Below are 20735 nucleotides of genomic sequence, written 5' to 3'. Positions count from 1 at the left end.
GTGCCTATTCTGAAATTACTTTGTGTGTATGTGAGCGGCTGAGACTTAATGTAACCAAGTGCCATCATAGTGTAATTATGTGGTGCTGAAATTTTACCCTTGTGACACTAGGAGGCAAGAGTACCTTTGGAAAATTATTGTCAAAATTTGGAGCCTTCATGAGAACTAACATTGAACTCATCGTTCATTCTTCTTGTTATTGTCTCGATTAATCTCTTTTATATTGCGTTTAGGGGTGGGACTTGGGCTGGCCAAGGGGTTAGCCCATGACAAACCCAAGGTTCTAATACCTTAGCCTACGCCAAGCCCAAGTCCCGTGGAACCCATTACAACTCAACCCGCGCCATACCGCATAGTTGTACGGGTTTTTCGGGTTCCTCATATCATCCCATATTACTAATAAATAAACATTACAGAATCGAAAATTTTAGCGAAAAAGTAAAGAAAAGGCCATTGTGAGAATAGTAGATTGAACAACAGACGTCAGACACCAAGTAGGTTTTCTTTGAGACTTTGGTGATTAAAACTTGTGGACTTAATGAAAAAAAAAAAAAATTACTAGATTTGGGAAGAATTTAAAATCATAACTCTTTATTATTTTGTTTCCATAACTAAAATTCAATTACTATAAATTTGTTTTGCTTTAAAATTTTAAAGTAAGTATGTCAAGGTGAATACCCTACTATAAATAATTAAATATTAAACCACCTAGTTTTAACTTTATTTTACATAAAAAGGTATAACATTTAAAATATAATATATATATATATATATATATATATATATATATTTCATGTATTCCAGCTTCCTCGAGTTACTCAAGTTAGTAAAATCTTTGCCCAAATCCCACCCAAAATAAATTCGGGTTTTAAAATTTATATCCAATCCTAATCCCAATCCCAATCCCAATCCCAATCCCATGGTCCTAATACCTTGCCCATTGATAAGTGTTGAAATATGCATTATTCAGCTCTTAATCTTCATTAGTTAGCAACTTAGTTTATCTTTACTTCTTCGTTTTAGTCTTGATTTGTTTCATTCTCTATTTTCAGATACTTTTGATCCAACAGGGGTAATTCCAATGCCTTAAAGGTTTAAAGATGGCAAGCTTTGGAGAACAATGGAAGAGAAGTTTAAAGCTCTAATACAAAGATAACTCGATCGATCGGATTGTCTATTTGGAATCCGACCGAACGGACTATGATCCGATCGACCGAATACGGGTTTGACAGTTGCGAATTTCAGATTTAAAGCCTTCATCAAGGGAGCTCAGGGTGCAATGAATGAGGTGTCCTTGTGTACAAGGTCTAACCTCATTTAGAGCCTAGGAGTCACCTATGAATAGAATATCAAGCCCATTTTGAAAGGGGATTGAATTTGGATTTTAGATTGACAATTTGGGAATCAAATTGGGAAGCTCTCTACACTTTCTCTCTCTAGGGTTTGCTCTCAAGGTGGAAGAAGAAGATGAAGCTAAGCATAAAGATGGGAATTGAAGCCGTGAAGATGACATCCATCGTCTCTATGACCGGCTAGATCTTCACTTAGGGTTTAGATGAGCCCTAAGCTTATGTAATTGTATCTCTTGTCTTTCATTTTTAGGGATTTCTAAGTTGTATATTTTTGCTTGGTCTTATGGATTCAAACTTGGTTGTACCAAGCTTTGTATTAATAAATTCTTCCAGTTAATCTTCTAATTGACTATATGTTGTCTTATATATGGTTGATTGTTGATTGATCTCTACATTGAGTACTTTTTGTAATTATATTCAATGATGGACATGCATTGTTTTCATTGGAAATAATTGTTCATAATTTAATGAATTATACTTAATCTTGATGGGTTGTTCTATATCTTAAGAGTAATTTAGTTAGATAGATAATTCATGCTTATTCATTGCAATTGTTGTGTTTACATGCTTATTGATGTGTGCTTATAGCCACATCTTCATTACAACTTGTTTTCCCCATTAATTGAAGGCATTTGGTGCATGCCCTAAGTCCCTCTCAATACTATCTTAATCCAATTTCAGTTTCATATTATCTCATTTGCAATTTTTACTTAGTTTAATTGAATTAACAGTTTAAACAAACCAATCATCATCTTCTCAATCTCACACTCATTAGTGTTAATTTCAATCCAAGCCTATAGTCCCTGTGTTCGATCTCTACTCACTATGCTTCAAATATAGTTTTGTAGTGGCTTTATAAATTTAAAATTGGTGTTTCTCAATTGTCATATTATACACATCTGTATTCATTGATCGTCAGAGCGCATCACCCATGCACGTAAAATTTTAAAGTAAGTATGTCAAGGTGAATACCCGACTATAAATAATTAAATATTAAATCACCTAGTTTTAACTTTATTTTACATAAACAAGGTATAATATTTAAATTGTAAAAAATATATATTTTTCATGTATTTCGGATTCCTCGAACTGCTCGGGTCAGTTAAATTTGTTTTACTTTAAAATTTTAAAGTATGTCAAGGTGAATACCCTACTATAAATAATTAAATATTAAACCACCTAGTTTTTATTTTACATAAACAACATATAACATTTAAAATAGAGATATATATATATATATATATATATATATATATATATATATATATATATATTTCATGTATTTGGGTTCCTCCTGTCACTAAAATCTTTGACTAAATCCCACCCAAAATAAATTTGGGTTTTAAAATTTATACCCAATCCCATGGTCCTAATACCTTGCCCAGGCACGTACGGATTCGGGTTAGGCCCACCCCTATGGTCTAAGGTTAGGAGCGGAGAGTTTTATTGGAAAGGATATTTGAAATCCTGAAAGTGATGTGGTTGATTCCTCTATTGATAGTCCAAGTAAATCTTAGCTACTATATGTGGAGGATAGCGAGTCGAATGGGGGACATGGGGTTGGGCCGGTGAAGTCTCAATCCTCCTCCCGTCGATTGCCGGAGTTGATGCATGCTTCTCATCCTATAAATGGGCCTATTGATCTTTGCCAGGAACAACATAATCCGGATAAATCAGGTAATGCGGTGATGGCTCTCTCCGAAGTAGGTGGGACAACAATGTTGGATGTCGGAGATGGGAAAAGGGAATGTTATACTAATGAAGTGGATCCCAAAAATTTAGCTGCTGGGTTGTTGAAAGGAAAAGGATTAGATGCGGAATTTGTTCAGGGAGGTGATGTTAACCCTAGTCACGACCTACGGCATGTCCAAGGTTCCTCTTGCCAAAGTCATGTGGCATCAGTGAGGAACAACTGCAATGTGAGCTTATGAGTTCTCCGATTAAGGCCAGATTTTACCTTTGGAGAGATGGGATCAATTGACCAAAGCTCGAGATGAAACCAATGAGCCAATGCCTAACGGTATCGGCCTCTTACTTTCCAAAGGAAGGGGCGCAAGAGAAGGCCGGCTAATTCTTGTGGCTCTCAGGAAGTCCATGATCATGGTGGGAAGAAGCGCACAGAAGTGGTGGGTTCTTCGGATGTGTGCATGCAAACAGGGCAGTTAATGAATGTTAAGGAGGTCTGTAATCCATCTAAATCTGGTGCTCATAACAGTGAATCTTGGACCTCTAAATCTTCTCCACTCTTTTTGCCACCCAGTTGGCGATGCTTGTCGGTGCTAGCCAGCCGAGACCATCTAAAGCCACTTGATGCATTTGTCGTTTGCTGCTAACGGTGATGCCTTGGTAGCATTTTTGGTGAAGGTTTCGGCCTTCTTTTTTTGCTTTTGCTGGTTAGGTTAGATGTCTGGGCGGCTTGATAGTCCTGTATATGTTTCAGGGTGGTGCTATGGTTAGTTTGTTTTATACCTAGTGTTGGTCTGTATCGTTGTTGAGATCTGGGTGTAGTGTTGATGTTTGTCTGTATGGCAGAAATTTTTTTTTTGAAGTTTTAGAGAGAGAGAGAGAGAAAAGGAGAATCTCCCACACAAATTACATTGTTCTTGTTAGGAATATTGTAGACATATTTATAAAACTAAAAAAAAAAAAAAAAAAAAAGTCTTGCCCTCAAATTTCCCTGCTATTGTGCTTTAGGTAAGACCTTGCTATTATTTTGGGCTCTGGTTCAGTTATTAAATCCTTTGTTTTTTTGGGTTAAACAGTTATTAAATCCTTCTTCAACTCAAGTATACATTTAATTCCTTTATTTAATTTGGATAAAATTAATTGGCTTTAAAGGTACTCATTATTGAGTATCAATCATGAGCACGAGCTATAAAACTTTTTTAAATAAATATCATTAATTAAACACGTTATGCACGTGCTCATAACCTCACGCTGTTTATTTTATTATTATTGTTTTTATTTTTAACTACAAAAACACATAAACACACCCTTGTCCCTCAATTAGAACTTCAACCCTACTACACATCTCACTCGAAGAAAGCTCAACTGTTGTCCATGCAGTATCGACTTAATACTATTGAATAAACAATAATAACCTCATTTCAACTTTATCCCTTCATATTTATTTTTAAAATTAATTTTTATTTCATTCGATGTACCTTTTGATTATTGTCCCACCTTTATTTTTATTTTTTTTATTTTTTTTTCTGTGGGATTATTTGGTACCTGAGCATGTACAAAGCAAGCCACTTTCCAACTGCATTGTAGTTTATGACTTTATGCTGGTCTTGTAATAATAGTGTTCTTTAAATCTTACCAATTCATGATCAGTTTCAAATTTTCATTGCCTTTCTTCATCACTTCTATCTTTCAAATTACGTGTGTGTGTGTGTGTGTGTGTGTGTGTGTGTGTGTGTGTGTGAGATAAAACAAACCACAGGCAATCTGCTGGATTGAAGTAATTTATGAAGGCCCGAAAAACAAGGCACCAAAAAACATTGCTGAGGTCAATGTGCTGATAACTACTACTTCACTGTACATAAATAGCATCAATTCTTGCACATGCAGAAGTATATGCCTATCTTGCCTATGCTTGTGAAGACGGCATATACATGAAGTAAAATGAATTTAAGTAATGAACTGCCTTCGACATTGCATACAAATACGGATCCACTGCAGCTTATTGTAAACTACATACTCATGCATTTGATAATTAAACCGAACAGATCAAGACTCACTTGGAAGAACATTGAAGAAATGATAGACCTCCTCTTCATCAATGACTCCAACCTCCGTCGAACAAACAGAGCAACATACTGGCTTGAATGTTTCACCACCAGCAGAACCTGCTTCACTCTCGCCAGATTCTCTCCCCTTTTGGCCCCTTTTTCTTTTTAAACTTCCTTGCTGCGATACTTGGTCACTCTTGATCTTGCAGTTGACAACAAAAATCGCCCTGTACTGGGTCACATGTTTTTCATGCCTACAAGACCCATGTTACTAACAGTTTCAGAAGACGACATACAAATTAAAAATATAATATTATTTAAGAATGCAGCTGTGAAATAAAAAACAGCAGTACCCAGGAATCATCCATTTGTTTCCCATTTCCAACCGAACAAATAAAAGCTTAAAGAAAACATGATGGAATTTGTGTTTGACAAGACAGCTATGTAGCACAAACATGGAACACACACAGCCACAACACAACCAACTCATTGAAATCCATTGATAGGAAAGCGATGAAATACACAGCAAAGTAGATGCATGTTTCTATATTTACACTCATATTTTTTTTTTTTTTTTCTTTTTTTTTTTTTTTGATAAGTAAACTATATTTACACTCATATTACTATCGAGAAATAGGTGACTAAGGCCATGGCCTTAAATTGAGCGGATTGAAAACATGGGATTCATGTTGCCGACCCAAATAATTGGGAAAAGGCTTGGTTATTGTTGTATTACTATCAAGAAATAGGTACATAAAGCTAGGGATGCAATAAATTGGTCTTGGTTGCGCAAAACCAAACTGACTATGACCAGTTCCAAAAATCGAACCGATTTCTAAATTATGCAGGTATATAAACTTACTTTCATTGTACCAAATTTTAGCTTATGCAGCACACTGCTTTCCCATTCCTGGCCTACATACTGGAATTATCCATGTTCCTGTTAACATACTTTAGGAACTTCATTGACATATTGGTAAAATGAAATGAAAAGCTGGAAAACTGGTGCATTTGAGACTTGGTGAACAGATTTATCTCCACAAGGTATGATCCTAACTCTAATCGCAATTCTTTCACTTGTGCAATAAATTATCTCAAATTTATACTCGCACACTTGAGTACCAACTATCACATTGTACCAACTCGTATTTGATAATTGATATGTTTTATTAGGTTTCAAGGGCCAATGGTATTTGATAACTTCTACGGCTGGTCATGGACTGCGGTAAAACTTTACTAGTCCAATTTTAGATCAAAAGTTAAGATATTGGGTCTTATATGTAATCTTCATTAAGTCTACAATGTTCATAGTAATTGTTAAAAACTCAAGTTATCTATCTATATAAGATTTCCAATTCTAGTGCTACTAAATATATTTTTAATCTTTCTATTAAACAGAGTTTAGTTTTGCTGGTAGAGTTCAGTTGGTTAAAACTGATATTCTTTCCTATATGTATTTTTGGAGTTATGTTTTTAAAATTCCATGGTAATGTAGAGTTCCTATTGAGAAGAAAATAAGAGACTTCATTTGGAGGAAGTTCAGATTCCGTCAGGAAAATGCATGATCTTAAGTGGAGTGAGGTTACTTTTTCAATTGCAGAAGGAGGGCTTGGCGTTAGGAAAGTTGAAGACAGATAATGTTGCAAAGTGTCTTTTGGTTTGGGATTTTATACAGAAGAAAAAAAGATTGTGGGTGTCATGGTTCTACAAAAAAAAAATATCTTAAAAATGAAAACTAGTGGATCTGTATCCCTAAACAACAGGACACTGCTATTTGGAAGATCTTTTATGGTTGAGGGATTTGATTCTATGACAGGTTCAGTTCAAAATTGGTAGTGGATGCTTCCTCTTTGTGCATGCACCCGTGGACTATGGGTAAGACTTTGGTCTAAAGATTTGAGCATGGTTTGTGTAGAGGGCTTGGGAGGTTTGACCTATTACAGAACTTTATTCATGATCAGAAATGGTTCCTTTCTGCTTCTTGGCCAGTTCAGATTACATCTTTTATAAATGTTATTCCTATTCATCAGGGTGTTGGTTCTATTGTTTGGAAATCTGGTGCTAGTTCATTCAAATCAGGTTGGGATGGTAGTCGTGCTAGTAGAAGTAAGGTTCAGTGGAAGAATACTGTTTGGAATCACTGTCATCCTAGAATTCGATTTATTGTTGTTCTTATTATGAGTGATGCCTTCCCCAAGTTCTTGTTTCTTCAAAAGAGAGGCTTGGTTTTGAATTCCTTCTGTCATAACTGTTGTGCAGAAGAGGACTGTAGGGATCACCTCTTTGCATCTTGTGTTTTTGCTAATCAAGTGTGGAAATAGATTTTCAGTTGTCTGCACCTTTAGTTTGATCAGTTCTCTTCATTTGATTCTATGGTCCAGTGGTTCTAATCTCATGCTCAGGGGACTACCATTAGAAGTAAAGTGTTAAGATTGATTTTTGCTGCAGCCTTGTGGTTCTTGTGGAGAGAGAAAAACAGTATACTTCATGATGGTAATCCAAAGGATGCTGACGGTCTCGGAAGAGATGTGATTTGGGAAGCCATCTTTCCACTTAATCTCAGCTTGGGAGATCTTGATTCCATTTTTTTATGCTGATGTACTTTCCCTTTCATCTTCCTTATCTCTTTGTTTTGAAAATGGAGTCTTTCTTCTCCATTGTTGTAATATGAGGATATGCCCTCAGTTTCTATTTGTACTTTACTTTTCTTCAATCAAAAATCCCATTCAGGAAAAAAAATAGTCAGGCAAGTCATGAGAATTTGAGAAGACGCTATTGTGATTATTTTTATCCCTACAAGGGTGAAGCCTAAAGAATTGTAGATTTGTTCCAACTTCCAATATAATGATTATTCTTCTTCTTTCCCTTTTTAGCTAGTATTCTCAAGTTACTGTTCATGGTCCCCAAAGAGGCCATATTTCATGTGCACAAGTCTACCGTACCAAGCCCTAATTAACCTAACCCTCTCCCTCATCTTTAGCCTTTCATTCAAATATTCAATACCCAAAACCGTAATGCTTCGTTAGGTAAGAAGGATGGAAAAATGGATGGAAGGGAATCTAGGAAGGATGGATAAGACATCCTCAGGAAGGTTCCCTCTATTTTTGTTTGGTTGAGTGGAAGGGAGTGGAAGGAGCTGCACTTTCTATAGTTTGGTACGAGAAAAGGGGAGGTATTTTATATTTTTTTTACCATTATACCCTCATACATAATTCTACAAAACTTGATGAAGGGTAATAATGTCACTTTACATGATATACCATACTTATCCTTCTCTTCCCCCCTCCCATCCGTGCACATTTTTTTTTTTTTTAACAAGTAACTCTTCCGTCCACTTTTGGATGGATGAAAGTTGATGGGCCAGGAGGGGTGCTTCATACAATTATCCTTCCCTTCCCTCCAACTTTCCGTTGTACCAAACCATGAAAACTCGCTCCACTTATCCTCTTTTCCCTTCTACCGGGTTCCTTCCCTCCTACGAAACGCACCATAAAATACTTGTTCTTCACAAATTCCATCACATTATATTTTTGACAACCTATCACTTTAGAATCAAAAGCAATCCCAATCACTTTTAATCAATAATCCCTACAACATTATTTTCACTTATTTTAAAACCTAAATGGTAAACATATAGTCTTTTCCAGACCAAAACCTAACAAAAAATCAATCTTAATAAGCCTTGTTCTCTAAGTTTTCTAGTGCTGTCCCATACTAGTGTGGTATAATAGCTGTCCTATTTTAACTGTTCAAGCATCTCTGGTTTGGTTGGACACAGGTAACTTTGGAGGCTATAGCAATTGCTCTTACAGGTAAATATCCCGCTGAAGAAAAAATTTAGGAAATCAAATCTTGTAATTCTAGCTCAACTTCAATTCTATTGTCTCATTCGATTGAAGACAAGCAAATGTTGATGCCACATAAATGAAATTGGAAATTGTTCTGATACTCAAGAAGAAACCACAAAAAAACAAGATGGTCACAAAATTAAAGCCAAGAAAGTTTAAAAGTTAAGAATGAGAGTATGTAAGAAAATATGCAAGAAGAAAAAAGAAAAATCAACAATTTTCAAAAATGAAAAAGTTGCAAATGTTACATATGCAATGAAGGACATTTAGCACCCAAATGCCCTAAAAAGGGGGAAATAACCAATAAAAGCTATTATAGGAGTTCAATCTAATTAAGTATATGTACTTAAATATCAGCCCATATTATCTTATTTTTTGATAAATGATTCAAATCTTGAAGATTCTAAGAATCGAAATCCAAACAAAGGGTATAGATATGACTATAGATATGATACATATTTTACATAATTTAGCAAATTGGAAAACAATACATGAATTGACATATTTATCATATAAAGCTACTAAGTTTTAGAAAGAAAAAAATTAGTAGAATATTTTAACATTAACCGTATGTTTAGATTGACTATTAAATAATTTCACTTAAGAAAAAAACTGCGAAAATTTCTGATCTGATAAAAATATAACTATTAAAGAAAATTTCATATATTTGATTAGGAAAAAAAAAAAAAAAGGAGAGGAAAACTTCAACCAAGCGGTGGCTGAAAGAATTTCTGAATCAACAAGATGGGAAAATTTTACTAGACTAAGCTTTAGAGAATCTAGAAACTTAGGAAAAATAAATAAATTGTGATGTTGTGGCCCAAATATTGTTTCTGCTCAAGGTCGCGTTCTGACCCAAAATATTTTATGACCCCCTTTTTTTTCGCTTGTGAGTCTTGGACCTTCTTTAGGACTATCTTATAGCCCAGTATATAGAACATTGAAAATCGTAGGAAAGAGAGTGAGAGTTGGGGGTTGAAACTTGTAATCTCCAGTTTTTCACATAGTTGAAATTTTTCGCCAGATCTTCAACATGGACGTAGGATTAGGTTTAAGCCAAACCACATAAATTTTTGTGGTTTTTTTGTGCCATGTTCTGTCGTATTTCTTGATTTGTTCTTGGTTCGCGGTGTTTGTCATTATTTTTTTTTTTTTCTGTAATGGTTCTATCAAGAAGCCGATGAAAAATAAACAGGTTCCCATTATGGCAGGAACTTCATATAGAAAGGAAAATAAATATTCTACTCAAATATATCATTTCATCTCGGAAAAGAAGATAAAAACCTTTTCTCCAAGCTATGGACAGAAGTAATATACATATGTATCAGGACATCTAAATATTTCAGGATATGAACCATGTACCCTATGTGCATTAGTTGATACTGAAGAAACCATATCTTCTTATCGATGGAAAGCACTTCCAGAAGAAAAATGGATGGGGATGAATACTACAATATTAGGTAAAGAAATTGATGGTAGACAAACTACCATACAATTCAAAGCTAAAACGATATCGTATGCTTAAATTTTTTTTTTTTTTTTAAAAAAAAAAAAAAAAATCATTCCTAAAATTCTCGATTTTCGTTATATGCAACGAGATTTCTTTTAGGAACAAATTTTATCAATGGTTATCGCCCAATGCATATCTACCATAAATATATATTTTTTTAAAGCTGTGATGGCCATGAACCCGCCAGAATTCTAGAATTAAGCGTGCTTAACCTGGAGTAGTACTAGGATGGGTGACCCCTTGGGAAGTCTCTAGTCCAAAGGAGCCAAAAGCGGACAATATTGTGTCGGGATAAAGTGGGGGTTGCTACAAATGGTATCAGAGCCTAACCGAGCCGGAAGTGTGGCCAACGACAATGTTGGGCCCCAAAGGAGGGGTGATTGTGGCGACCTTGTGGGCGAGTGTGTGTGAGCATATGCAGGTGGCACCAATAGGCTACCACAATGGGCGAACTACAAGTGCACAATCCCACATCGCCTGAGCATGAATGGGGCAAGTGCTATATGTAGATTCCACACCTTTCTATGACACAACACGTTTTAAAGCCGTAATAACCGTAAACCCACCAAAACTCCATAGTTAAGCGTGCTTAATTTGGAGTAGTATTAGGATGGGGGACCCCCTGAGAAGTCTCTAGTCCGGGAGAGCCAAAAGTGGACAATATTGTGTCTAGCTAGGGTAGGGGTCGTTACAAATGGTATCAGAGCCTAACCTAGCCGGAAGTGTGGCCAATGAGGACGTTGGGCCCCAAGGGGATGATTGTGGCGACCTTGTGGGCGAGTGTATGTTAGCCTGTGCAAGTGGCACCAGTAGGCTACCACACTTGGCGAGCTACAGGTGCACAATCCCACATCGCCTAGGTGTGGATGGGGCAAATGTTTAATATAGATTCAACACCCTTCTATGACACAGCGCATTTTAAAGCCGTGATGGCCATGAACCCACCAAAACTCCGGAGTTAAGCGTGCTTAACCTGGAGTAGTACAAGATGGGTGATTCCCTGGGAAGTCTCTGGTCCAGGTAAGCCAAAAGCGAACAATATTATGTCTGGATAAGGTGGAGGTTGTTACAAGAAAGACATCCTTTTATTGCATTGTATATTTGTATCTTTTGAAGTCAAATCTTGTATGTTAATTTTTCATCTTCTCAATGATTTTCTATACATAGTGTTTTCACGTGTGAGCATATTTTGGGGGAGAGAGAGAGAAAAAAATAAAAAAATAAAAATAAAAATAATTGAGTTTGTATCTTAATTTCATCAAGCCAGTATTATGTTAAGAGCTTACTGATACAATAGAGACCGGCTTTGGAAGATCAAGAAGCACAGGATTTGAAGATCTGTAAGCATCATTTTTGGTTAAGATGGTAAAAGCAATATAGTATGATGATCACTCAAATTTAGGTTTTTTATTTTGATTATGACTGCATTACAAAGTGTTATGCATATAAATGAAGTTAGGAAACATTATGTAATTTAAAGTGTTGCATAAATTGAAAAGACTCAAAAAAGTGTCTTTATCTATTCTGGAATGGAAGGGGTTAATCCATCCAAACTCTTCTGGAATTGATCCATTGTTTGTACTGTCCCAAACAATTGATAGGATCATGGAACAAATATTATGTGACTTGAATGAAACATTGAAAGTGTTTTTAAGCAATGATACTGATACAAGTTTGGAGAACAGTTGTTTCATGTATAAGATGTTTGTTATCTTTATCAATTTTGGACAAGTGGCTTCATCACTTTATTTAGGCTTCGTTTTGGACAAGTAGGATGGAAAAGAAAAGAAAGTATAACATTAGTCACAACTTATGAGAGAAAATTATTTATCAAAAAACATTAGTTATGAGAGAGAAGAAAAGAAATGATAACTTAATCCTTTACTTGTGTGTTTGGATAAGTTAAGAAGGAAAAGAAAGAAAAATATAGTAATAACTTCTACTATTATTTGTAAAAAGTGAAGAAGAAGAGAGAAAAAATAAAAATAAATAAAAAAAGGAACCTATATCATTAAATTTACTATCATACACTTTTACATTTAGATAACAAAAATAGAACACTAGTGCATTAAAAATACACGCAAAAGTAATAGCACAGAAGATTGATGAATTCCACTGCTGCAAGTGATTCTCTCAAGTGGCCACTCAAGATGTATTAGACAAATGAGCACAAAAGATCGATAAAAATGCCCTTTGACTAAGACGACTTTTTATTTTTCTTCTTTATAATTTTAAAGGTACTATTGATATTCTGAAACTTTCATTAAAATAGTTATATTTTCTCTCCAAAACCTCCCACTTGTGGGAGGATAGTAAAAACATTGTTGGAAGGGTTAAGCGATCCCTCATTTTCCTTTCTTTCCCTCCCGCATTTTTATACCAAACATAAAATATGTTTTCTCCTCATTTCTTTTATTTTCTTTTCCTTCCGATTTCCTCAATCAAAATGAAGCCTTAAAGGTTGTTGTGCAATGAGTACAACTGTTCTACAAACTTGAGCCTTGTGCATCTTATTTGAAAACAAAAAGAGAGACCTATACCTTACCTCTACAACTACACCTATTTGTTAATTATAAGGCATTATGGTATTTTGGCTCCCCTCTAACCATAGGGCCATTTGCATCAGAGTCGTGTTGATCTACATATCTTTATTTTTTCAATATAAAAAAAAAAGATAAAATGAATACGTTACATATGTCAGACTTAAAGAGTTGTGTCAATCTATCATTCTTTTTTCAATATAGAAAAAGATAAAAATGAATCAGTTACATGGATTTTTTTACATGACACATTTTTTTATTCTTTTCTATGCATCCAATTCATTCTCCTGCATCAATTAATATGTTCACGAATAATTATCAGTTTATTTTAAGTTTTGACTACGTGATACAAATATGAGTTGTTAATTTCATACAAATCAATATCCTATTAGGTTTACAATTTATGTAAAGGCTATTACTTATCTCAAATGATCTTTAAGAATTCAACAAAAAACTACTAAAATTCATTAAAAACTCATATTTAATGGATTATTTTGTAAGAAGTTGTGTATTGGTCCATTTTAGACCCTATGTGTGAGGCCAAAAAATTCATGGTAACGATACTGCTCCACGTCCGCATCTTCGAATCATGCTTGGATAATAATCACTTCCTCGCGTAATTTTGAAACCCCTTGATGGCTGAACTATATAGGATCCATAATTCCATAACTTCTTATTCATACTATTGTTCAATATCAGAAGATTTCCTTAACAAAGGAATTCTGAACCCACATCCCCTGCAACTTATTACCTATAATGGATCATTCGTACATCAAGTAATCCGGATATAGATAAATGCAGAAATGAGTACATAAACACCTATATAAGCCCCCATACCACTGCGGGAGAGGAAGGTGGGGAGAGAGAGAGAGAGAGAGAGGGTGATTCTAGTAGCAGTGAGTTTTTTTTTCCTTTTCTTATCTCAGTTTACCCAGGGAAAAAATAAATAAATAAAATAAAATAAAAAAAGAGACATGACTTGAGAAATTAAAGAATCCTAGAAAATAATTGAAAGAGGAATGCACCTTCTTCACATATACAATTATGAAGGAAAAAAAAAAATCACATATGAAAAACGAAGGTTGTAAAAAAACGCATGACATGGAACATTTCCTCTTTAGTAAATATAATATACCAAAAAATGAACAAACAGATCCAATACCTTTGGCACTCTAGGCAAAGGGTGGTGAAGCAAGCTGGGCAGCTAAGCACAGCATCAGAGAAATGACCTTTTCGTTTCTTTTGAACCCATAATTCATCTTTTTCATCAAGATCTGGATCATAAAATTCTGGTTTCACAGAATAGTCTATTTCATCATCATCGGAAACTGAGGAATACATCAAACAGCAGCCTGGTTAGCATTTTAAATTCAAATACAGACTAGACTGACTTTCTAGAGCTCATATGGCAAAAATATTCAAATAAAGGTTTAAGCATCAGAAACTTGAAGGTTTGTATATGAATGGTGATTTCAGATAAGAAAAAGAAAAAAGAGATATCAATGTCACAACAATGTCCATGGAATATATGTAATCTTCCTTAATAAGTTTAGTTGCCATTCGATTTTACACTACACAGAATTATGGCCAAACTGAAGCCTTAAGGTTACAGTTTACTTGCTGATAATTTTCTCACTGTATCCCAACCATGGGCACTCACAACTCAAGATTAAACTAGGGTTTCTCAAAACCGATATATGGAAAGTTGAATTTCTTCTTGGAGTCTCTCACAATTATGATTGCAGTCTCATCTGTGATCCTTCATTCAGAGATACCATTTTGCTGTTCAATTCCAAGAAACCCCCTCATGTGGAACTCCATTGTCAAGCCAAGTCTTCAAACATTGGTCTGGCTGATTAATACCCCTACTAAGATAGTCACTCTCTATTATAATGATTCTCTAGCACTAATCCACCAGAATATAAATCTCCTTTTGCAGTTTGGTCACTCAATCTTCATCAAGACCAATTTTAATTCCTTATAGCTTGATCTACCAACCCATCCAACAGACTAGATGAAATTGCTGTGATTTTACTTCTTGTGGTCATATTCTGGTCTTTGAAACAAAGTGTTAACACTATGGTGTAAATGCTACACCCTGTCACTCCTTAAAAATTGAATATCTTAAAGAATCATGATCTTAAGCCATATTATTTGTAAGCTAGCACCTGCCTTTCCTTTTGATTACGTAGCCCATGTTAGTTTCAGAGAAGTGTACATAAAAAGAAGCAATTTTATTGTCTTGTATCTAAAGCCCATGTTAGTAAGCAATGAGGAATGAGATCTTATTCTTTGCGATAGTAATATAGACTAATAGGACATAGAGTTAAGTAGGCTTAACCATTCTAATAATAACTGAGGTTGGAAATTTTATAGCAATTTTGTTTGGCCTTAAGTTTCTTTTATGGGTTGTGCTCCCTTATTAGCGCCTAATATACAAATCTTACTTATCGAAGAAAAAAAATTTATAGTACATTCAAGCAGAGCAGAATAGAAAACTTATTTAATTATGTGGACCTTTTGTATATTCGTGAAGAAAAGCTATGTACTGCTATACTCATATTGTGAGCATATATTCGACTTGATTTTGTCGCGGATGCATTTTGTGAGATTACAGTTCCATACATTTATTGATCTTACAATTCTAAACATTTAATCATAACCCTTATATTACACCTTTTTCCTCTTTTTTTGGTAAGTGTGTGCACCTTCTTTGATGTATTTTCTTTCTTTCTTCAACATATCACGATTACTATTAATAAAAAGGGGATAATTTACCCAGATTTCCAGTCACTTAAAGTGATAGGGAAAAATAAACCTAACTTACATTGACCTAACGATAGAGGCAACTAAGTGTTGACCAGCCACCAGACCTCTTCGACTTTCGAACGATGATATTTCCATTGGATAAGAATGATAATATTTCATTATCAAGGATAATGAAAGATGACGTGGTTCAACAAGGTAAGGATAACCTTGGCACAATTTGAGGAAGTCAAAGGAGTAAATCATATCCCCGACAAATCTGGCAACAAACGAATCTCCTCTGATCTCGCACAAGCGAATGATAAGGGAGACCTCAACCACCGACTTCGGCGGAACCAATTTGATTCCAATCAACAGCCATAAATAAGGCACCAAGCCATTAAAGAAGGTACGAGAAAAAACACCAAAAGAGAAGATACATAATTATTATGTGATACGATTACAAGTACTAACTTAATCGTCGGAGGGTCCTCGACTGGCACTCCACCGGTGCCATTCAAGATGACGTCCTTTTGTTTTGCAGGTAAACGTCGTTGTTCTGAGTCGCAAGGATTTTCGCATCAACAGCTGGCGCCGTCTATGGGAATGATTAGTTCTCTGAAGAAATAATAATCCTGACGCGACTTGGCTCGGACGGCAAGACGAAAGTTTCCGATCATGAAAACCATCCCAAAGTCATCAGTTAACAACGGGTTTCCATGTTCTTATATAAGGATGGGTCTATACATCATGATTACCCGTCCATCATATTGGGGGCAAAACGGTAGGTTGCGTGATGCCACCTAGTGTACGATGACAATAATCAAAATTTGGCACGTCGACGCAGGCAGTCCAATGTGGTGTTTTCCATCTAGCAATGCTTGGTCCCCTCACTACTGAGGTTTGGTCGTCTAAGACCAAACTCTATCTCATATCTGGCAGCAGCCAACTACCAAAGCCTGATCGTTGAAGACTAAGGCCTCGTCCTTCTGCACCTACATAAATGAGTAGGTCTCCACCCATCAAGAAGAACACTACCAACAAGGGGGTTTCTACCTACTAGTAAAGCCTCCACCTACCAGACGACAGTCGTCACCTCTCTTCCCTTGCAGGAATTGCCTATCGACTTCAGATTATGTAGAATTTTGGATTGATAATCCATTGCAGGTTAATTTTCAGTAATCATTTCTAACACAATCTAATATTTTCAGACAACTGTAAATTGTTGCAGCACCAGGCACCCCGTCCGCTGTATACACGTCTATATCGGGGGCAGAATAGTGGATCACACGATATTAATTGTCGATCTACATGTGATGACAAGGTTTAGAAGATTGACGTACCAACCGTACATCTAGTCGAGTTTCTAGTCTCCCTCCTTTAGCGACCCCTCGGGGGCACTAGTCGTCCAAGACCAGTGCCCGATCCTCCGAAACCATAACCTGGTAAGTCTCTACACACCGGAAAAGACTATAAGTCCAGTGAAGTTTCTACAATCAATGAGTCCACCGTGGCCAAGGTGGTCCCATGAGGTTTTTAACCATCAAACACCAATGATGGTCTTTTCTACCAGGAACCAAGCTTAGTCACATGCACTTCAAATTTGACGGGTCACTACCACCATAGCCACAAAGCAAGGCAAGCATAAAGGATAAGTCCACGAAAGTGAAAAACTTTGACTCCCTTATTAAAGGGCAAGCATATAAAGCTTGGGCAAAACATCCCCTTATTAAAGAGGCGAGCTGGGTGAAGCTCGTAAAAATAACCCTTTATTAAAAGGGCGGGCTGGAGTAAGAACGACTACTTCCCTTATTAAAGGGTCGAGACATCAATGGTCAAACAGATCTAAATACGACTCTAGAAAGAGAAAATAGTTCCAACACCAAAAGTTAGATCATAAGGGTATACAACCTTTGGTTATCATAAATCAAGGCTTGGTTATCCGAAACCAAGGCCTAGTCAACCAAGATTAAGAATTGATTGCCCAAAGTCTACAAAGGCTCGGTCATCCAAGATCAGTGCCTGGTCACCCCAAGTCTGGTCATCAGAGACCAAGACCAGGGCCTAACTGATAAAAGTATGGTCATCAGAGATCAGGATTTAACCTACAAAGGTCAGGTCAAAAAAACGATCCTCCTCACAAGTTCCAGAGAAGTCCATCTTTAAAGGGACGATGTTTATTAATCGGTAATTTATTATTTTAAATGGAGGGTAGCTCCCTCACATGTTATACCTATGTGGTAATTAATGCTTTACAAAAAGCTAACAAAAAATCTAATTCCCTTATTAAAGGAACGAGCTGAGTGAAGCTCGTAAAACCTACTTCCCTTACCAAAGGGACGAGCTGAGTAAAGCTCGTAAAATTCAATTCTCTTATTAAAGGTGTGACGAGCTGAGTGAAGCTCGTAAAATTTATTCCCTTGCTAAAAGGATGGGTTGACTGAAACCCATAAAGTTTACAACTAGTATATTAGATTTTCAAAAGAAAAATCCAGTTTTACATCACTAAGAGTCATTAATCATGGGTTTGAATCCATGCCCTTCCAAAACAGAACCTTGATTTGGTATCTGTGTTAATTCCACCATTGAAAATCGTACCCAAGGGAAAAATTACCCAGGGGAACATTACCCAAGGAAAGAGTACCCAGGGGAACATTACCCAAGAGAAGAGTAGCAAAGGGAAGAGTACCCAGGGGAACATTACCCAAGGGAATAGTATCTAAGGGAAGATTACCCAGGGAAACAATACCCAAGGAAATGGTACCCAAGGGAACAGTACCCAAGGGGTACCCAAGGGAATATTACCTAGGGAGAAAAAAAAAAAAAAAATTACTTTTCACATGAACAGTACCCGCGGGCACTGTTCCCCAAGGCAAAAAAAAAAAAAAAATTCACATTCCCAAAGCTAGACGAGCAAGCTTGGGAACGGGGGGCAACTGATAGGAAAAAATAAACCTAATCTACCTTGACCTAACGATAGAGGCAACTAAGTGTTGACCAGCCGCCAGACCTCTTCGACTTTCGAACGATGATATTTTCATTGGATAAGAATGATAATATTTCATTATCAAGGATAATGAAAGATGACGTGATTCAACAGGGTAAGGATAATCTTGGCACAATGTGAGAAAGTCAAAGGAGTAAATCATATCCCCGACAAATCTGGCAACAAACGGATCTCCTCTGATCTCACACAAGCAGATGATAAGGGAGCCCTCAACCATCGACGTCGACGAAACCAATTTGATTCCAATCGACAGCCATAAATAAGGCACCAAGCCGTTAAAGAAGGTACGAGAAAAAACCACTAAAGAGAAGATACATAATTATTATGTGATACGATTACAAGTACTAACTTGATCGTCGGAAAGTCCTCGGCTGGCACCCCACCGGTGCCATTCGAGATGACTGTCCTTTTGTTTTGCAGGTAAACGCCGTCGTTCCAAGTCACGAGGATTTTCGCATCAACATAAAGCAAGCCATGTGAATTATTTCAGCGACGAATCCATACAGGTGAGTGATTGAGCCAGAAAACTTATATTGCTTACTCAGGTTGATGAAAACAACCAAATACGGAGTATTAAACAAGCTCAAGATGATATTTACACAAAACCATAGAAGGAAAAAGAAAAGAGAGAGAATAATTCATTCACAAATAAACATAAGACATGGAAAAAAGACTTGAACTTGTTACTTCACATTATTTCAATTTTAATTGAAGAAAATTTACTTCAAATTTTCCAGAACCAAGTATTGGATTTGAATTTAGTTGCCAATTCTAAGAAAAAATCAAATAGTTCTCAATGAATAAGAACCTTGAGTTTTTTTAAGATTTAAGAGTGCGAAAGTCTAATAATCTTGATTTGGCTCTAATATTATAAAATACTTTGTGAAATTCAGACAATAAAATATTAAAATATAACAGAGGCTTCATTTATAAAGTTATTTGAAGTTGATAACCTCAAACACACTTGTACACTTCTCTCTCCAAATTGGCGTTTCAACTTACACAAAGCAACCAGAAACAGTGCCACAAATGGCAAAATTTTACCCAGAATTTCCAGCATATAGAGAGTTGGAGAACATTGAATATTCAAATCGAAATTTAGGGTCTTAAATTAAGAATTGAAAAGGAGAAGCTACTGAATTTTTCTTTTTAACTGAGAAAATACACATGCATGCATACATATATTATATATATATAAGGAAGCAAAATTGATAAATTAATATTAAAAAAAAAAAAAAATTTAAATCGATCTTACTTGTTTGTTGTGAATCAGTCGGAGAAGCTGCTCTCTCTCTTTCACCCTCCTCAGCTTTCATCTCTCCGTTTCTTCTCGGCTTTTGTGTCTGAACGTCCAACTCTCTCTCTCTCTCTCTCTCTCTCTCACACACACACACACACACACACACCGATTTAATCCTATGCAGCGGTTTAGTTGATTTAAATTAGGGCAGTGCAGTTGCAAATAAACTTCTTAAATTAGCGTCCTGCTATATGGGCCCCCAAAATAAGAGTATTTCGCTGTTTAGAGTGCAATTGACACTTTGTGTTTTTATTTTGATTAATATTTTCATTTTAGGTTCGATTTATTTGGCTGAATATTTTTTTTCAGATAAATTTTTTTTTTTTTTTTGGCAAAAGTCTACGTTAAAATTGAGTTCGGGTTCATCGGACGAAATATGCAAAATAACTTGTCAAGATTGAGGTCGAATTCATGGGACGAAATATGTAAAATAACTTATCGAAAATTTATTAATAAATTATTTTTGCTAAATTTTAATTTTTTTTTTTCGTAAATATTTTACGACAACCAAATACCAAAAAAATATATATATTTTTCGTTCAAACAAACGAAACCTTAGAATGTGTCCAACAGTATTTTGAAATTTGTTTAGTAACGTAAATTTGTTATAAGATTTTTATAAACAAAAACATGAAAGCATATTTAGTAAAAAGTGTTGCAAGTTTGAAAATTTAAATGACTAGTTAAAAATGTTATTTA

The 20735-nt window shown here is 35.7% G+C and overlaps 1 protein-coding gene across 1 annotated transcript; it reads right to left on the bottom strand.

Annotated features, from left to right (window-relative positions):
• Positions 1–4816: 4816 nt before the first annotated feature.
• Positions 4817–20143, bottom strand: LOC132303296 (uncharacterized). Its single transcript, XM_059800511.1, has 3 exons — positions 19992–20143; positions 14147–14312; positions 4817–5340 (listed from the first exon to the last, which is right to left on the bottom strand). The coding sequence occupies exons 1-3, from the start codon at positions 20050–20052 to the stop codon at positions 5085–5087; spliced, it is 483 nt and encodes a 160-aa protein (XP_059656494.1). The 5' UTR covers positions 20053–20143; the 3' UTR covers positions 4817–5084.
• Positions 20144–20735: the final 592 nt, after the last annotated feature.

Source organism: Cornus florida, unplaced genomic scaffold, assembly GCF_030987335.1.
Source record: "Cornus florida cultivar Cherokee Brave unplaced genomic scaffold, ASM3098733v1 CherokeeBrave_3.0.0_Hap2_Chr04, whole genome shotgun sequence".
Lineage (NCBI taxonomy): Eukaryota > Viridiplantae > Streptophyta > Magnoliopsida > Cornales > Cornaceae > Cornus > Cornus florida.
This window is presented reverse-complemented; position numbering and strand designations above follow the sequence as displayed.

What these genes read in the sequence shown, in the direction of transcription:
- LOC132303296 (XM_059800511.1), bottom strand. Translation starts at nt 20,052, where the DNA reads ATGAAAGCTGAGGAGGGTGAAAGAGAGAGAGCAGCTTCTCCGACTGAT. An exon ending in GACTGATTCACAACAAACAA is followed by an intron (nt 14,313 to 19,991) that starts GTAAGATCGATT and finishes TGTATTCCTCAG; the next exon opens with TTTCCGATGATGATGAAATA. An exon ending in CTTTGCCTAGAGTGCCAAAG is followed by an intron (nt 5,341 to 14,146) that starts GTATTGGATCTG and finishes TGGGTCTTGTAG; the next exon opens with GCATGAAAAACATGTGACCC.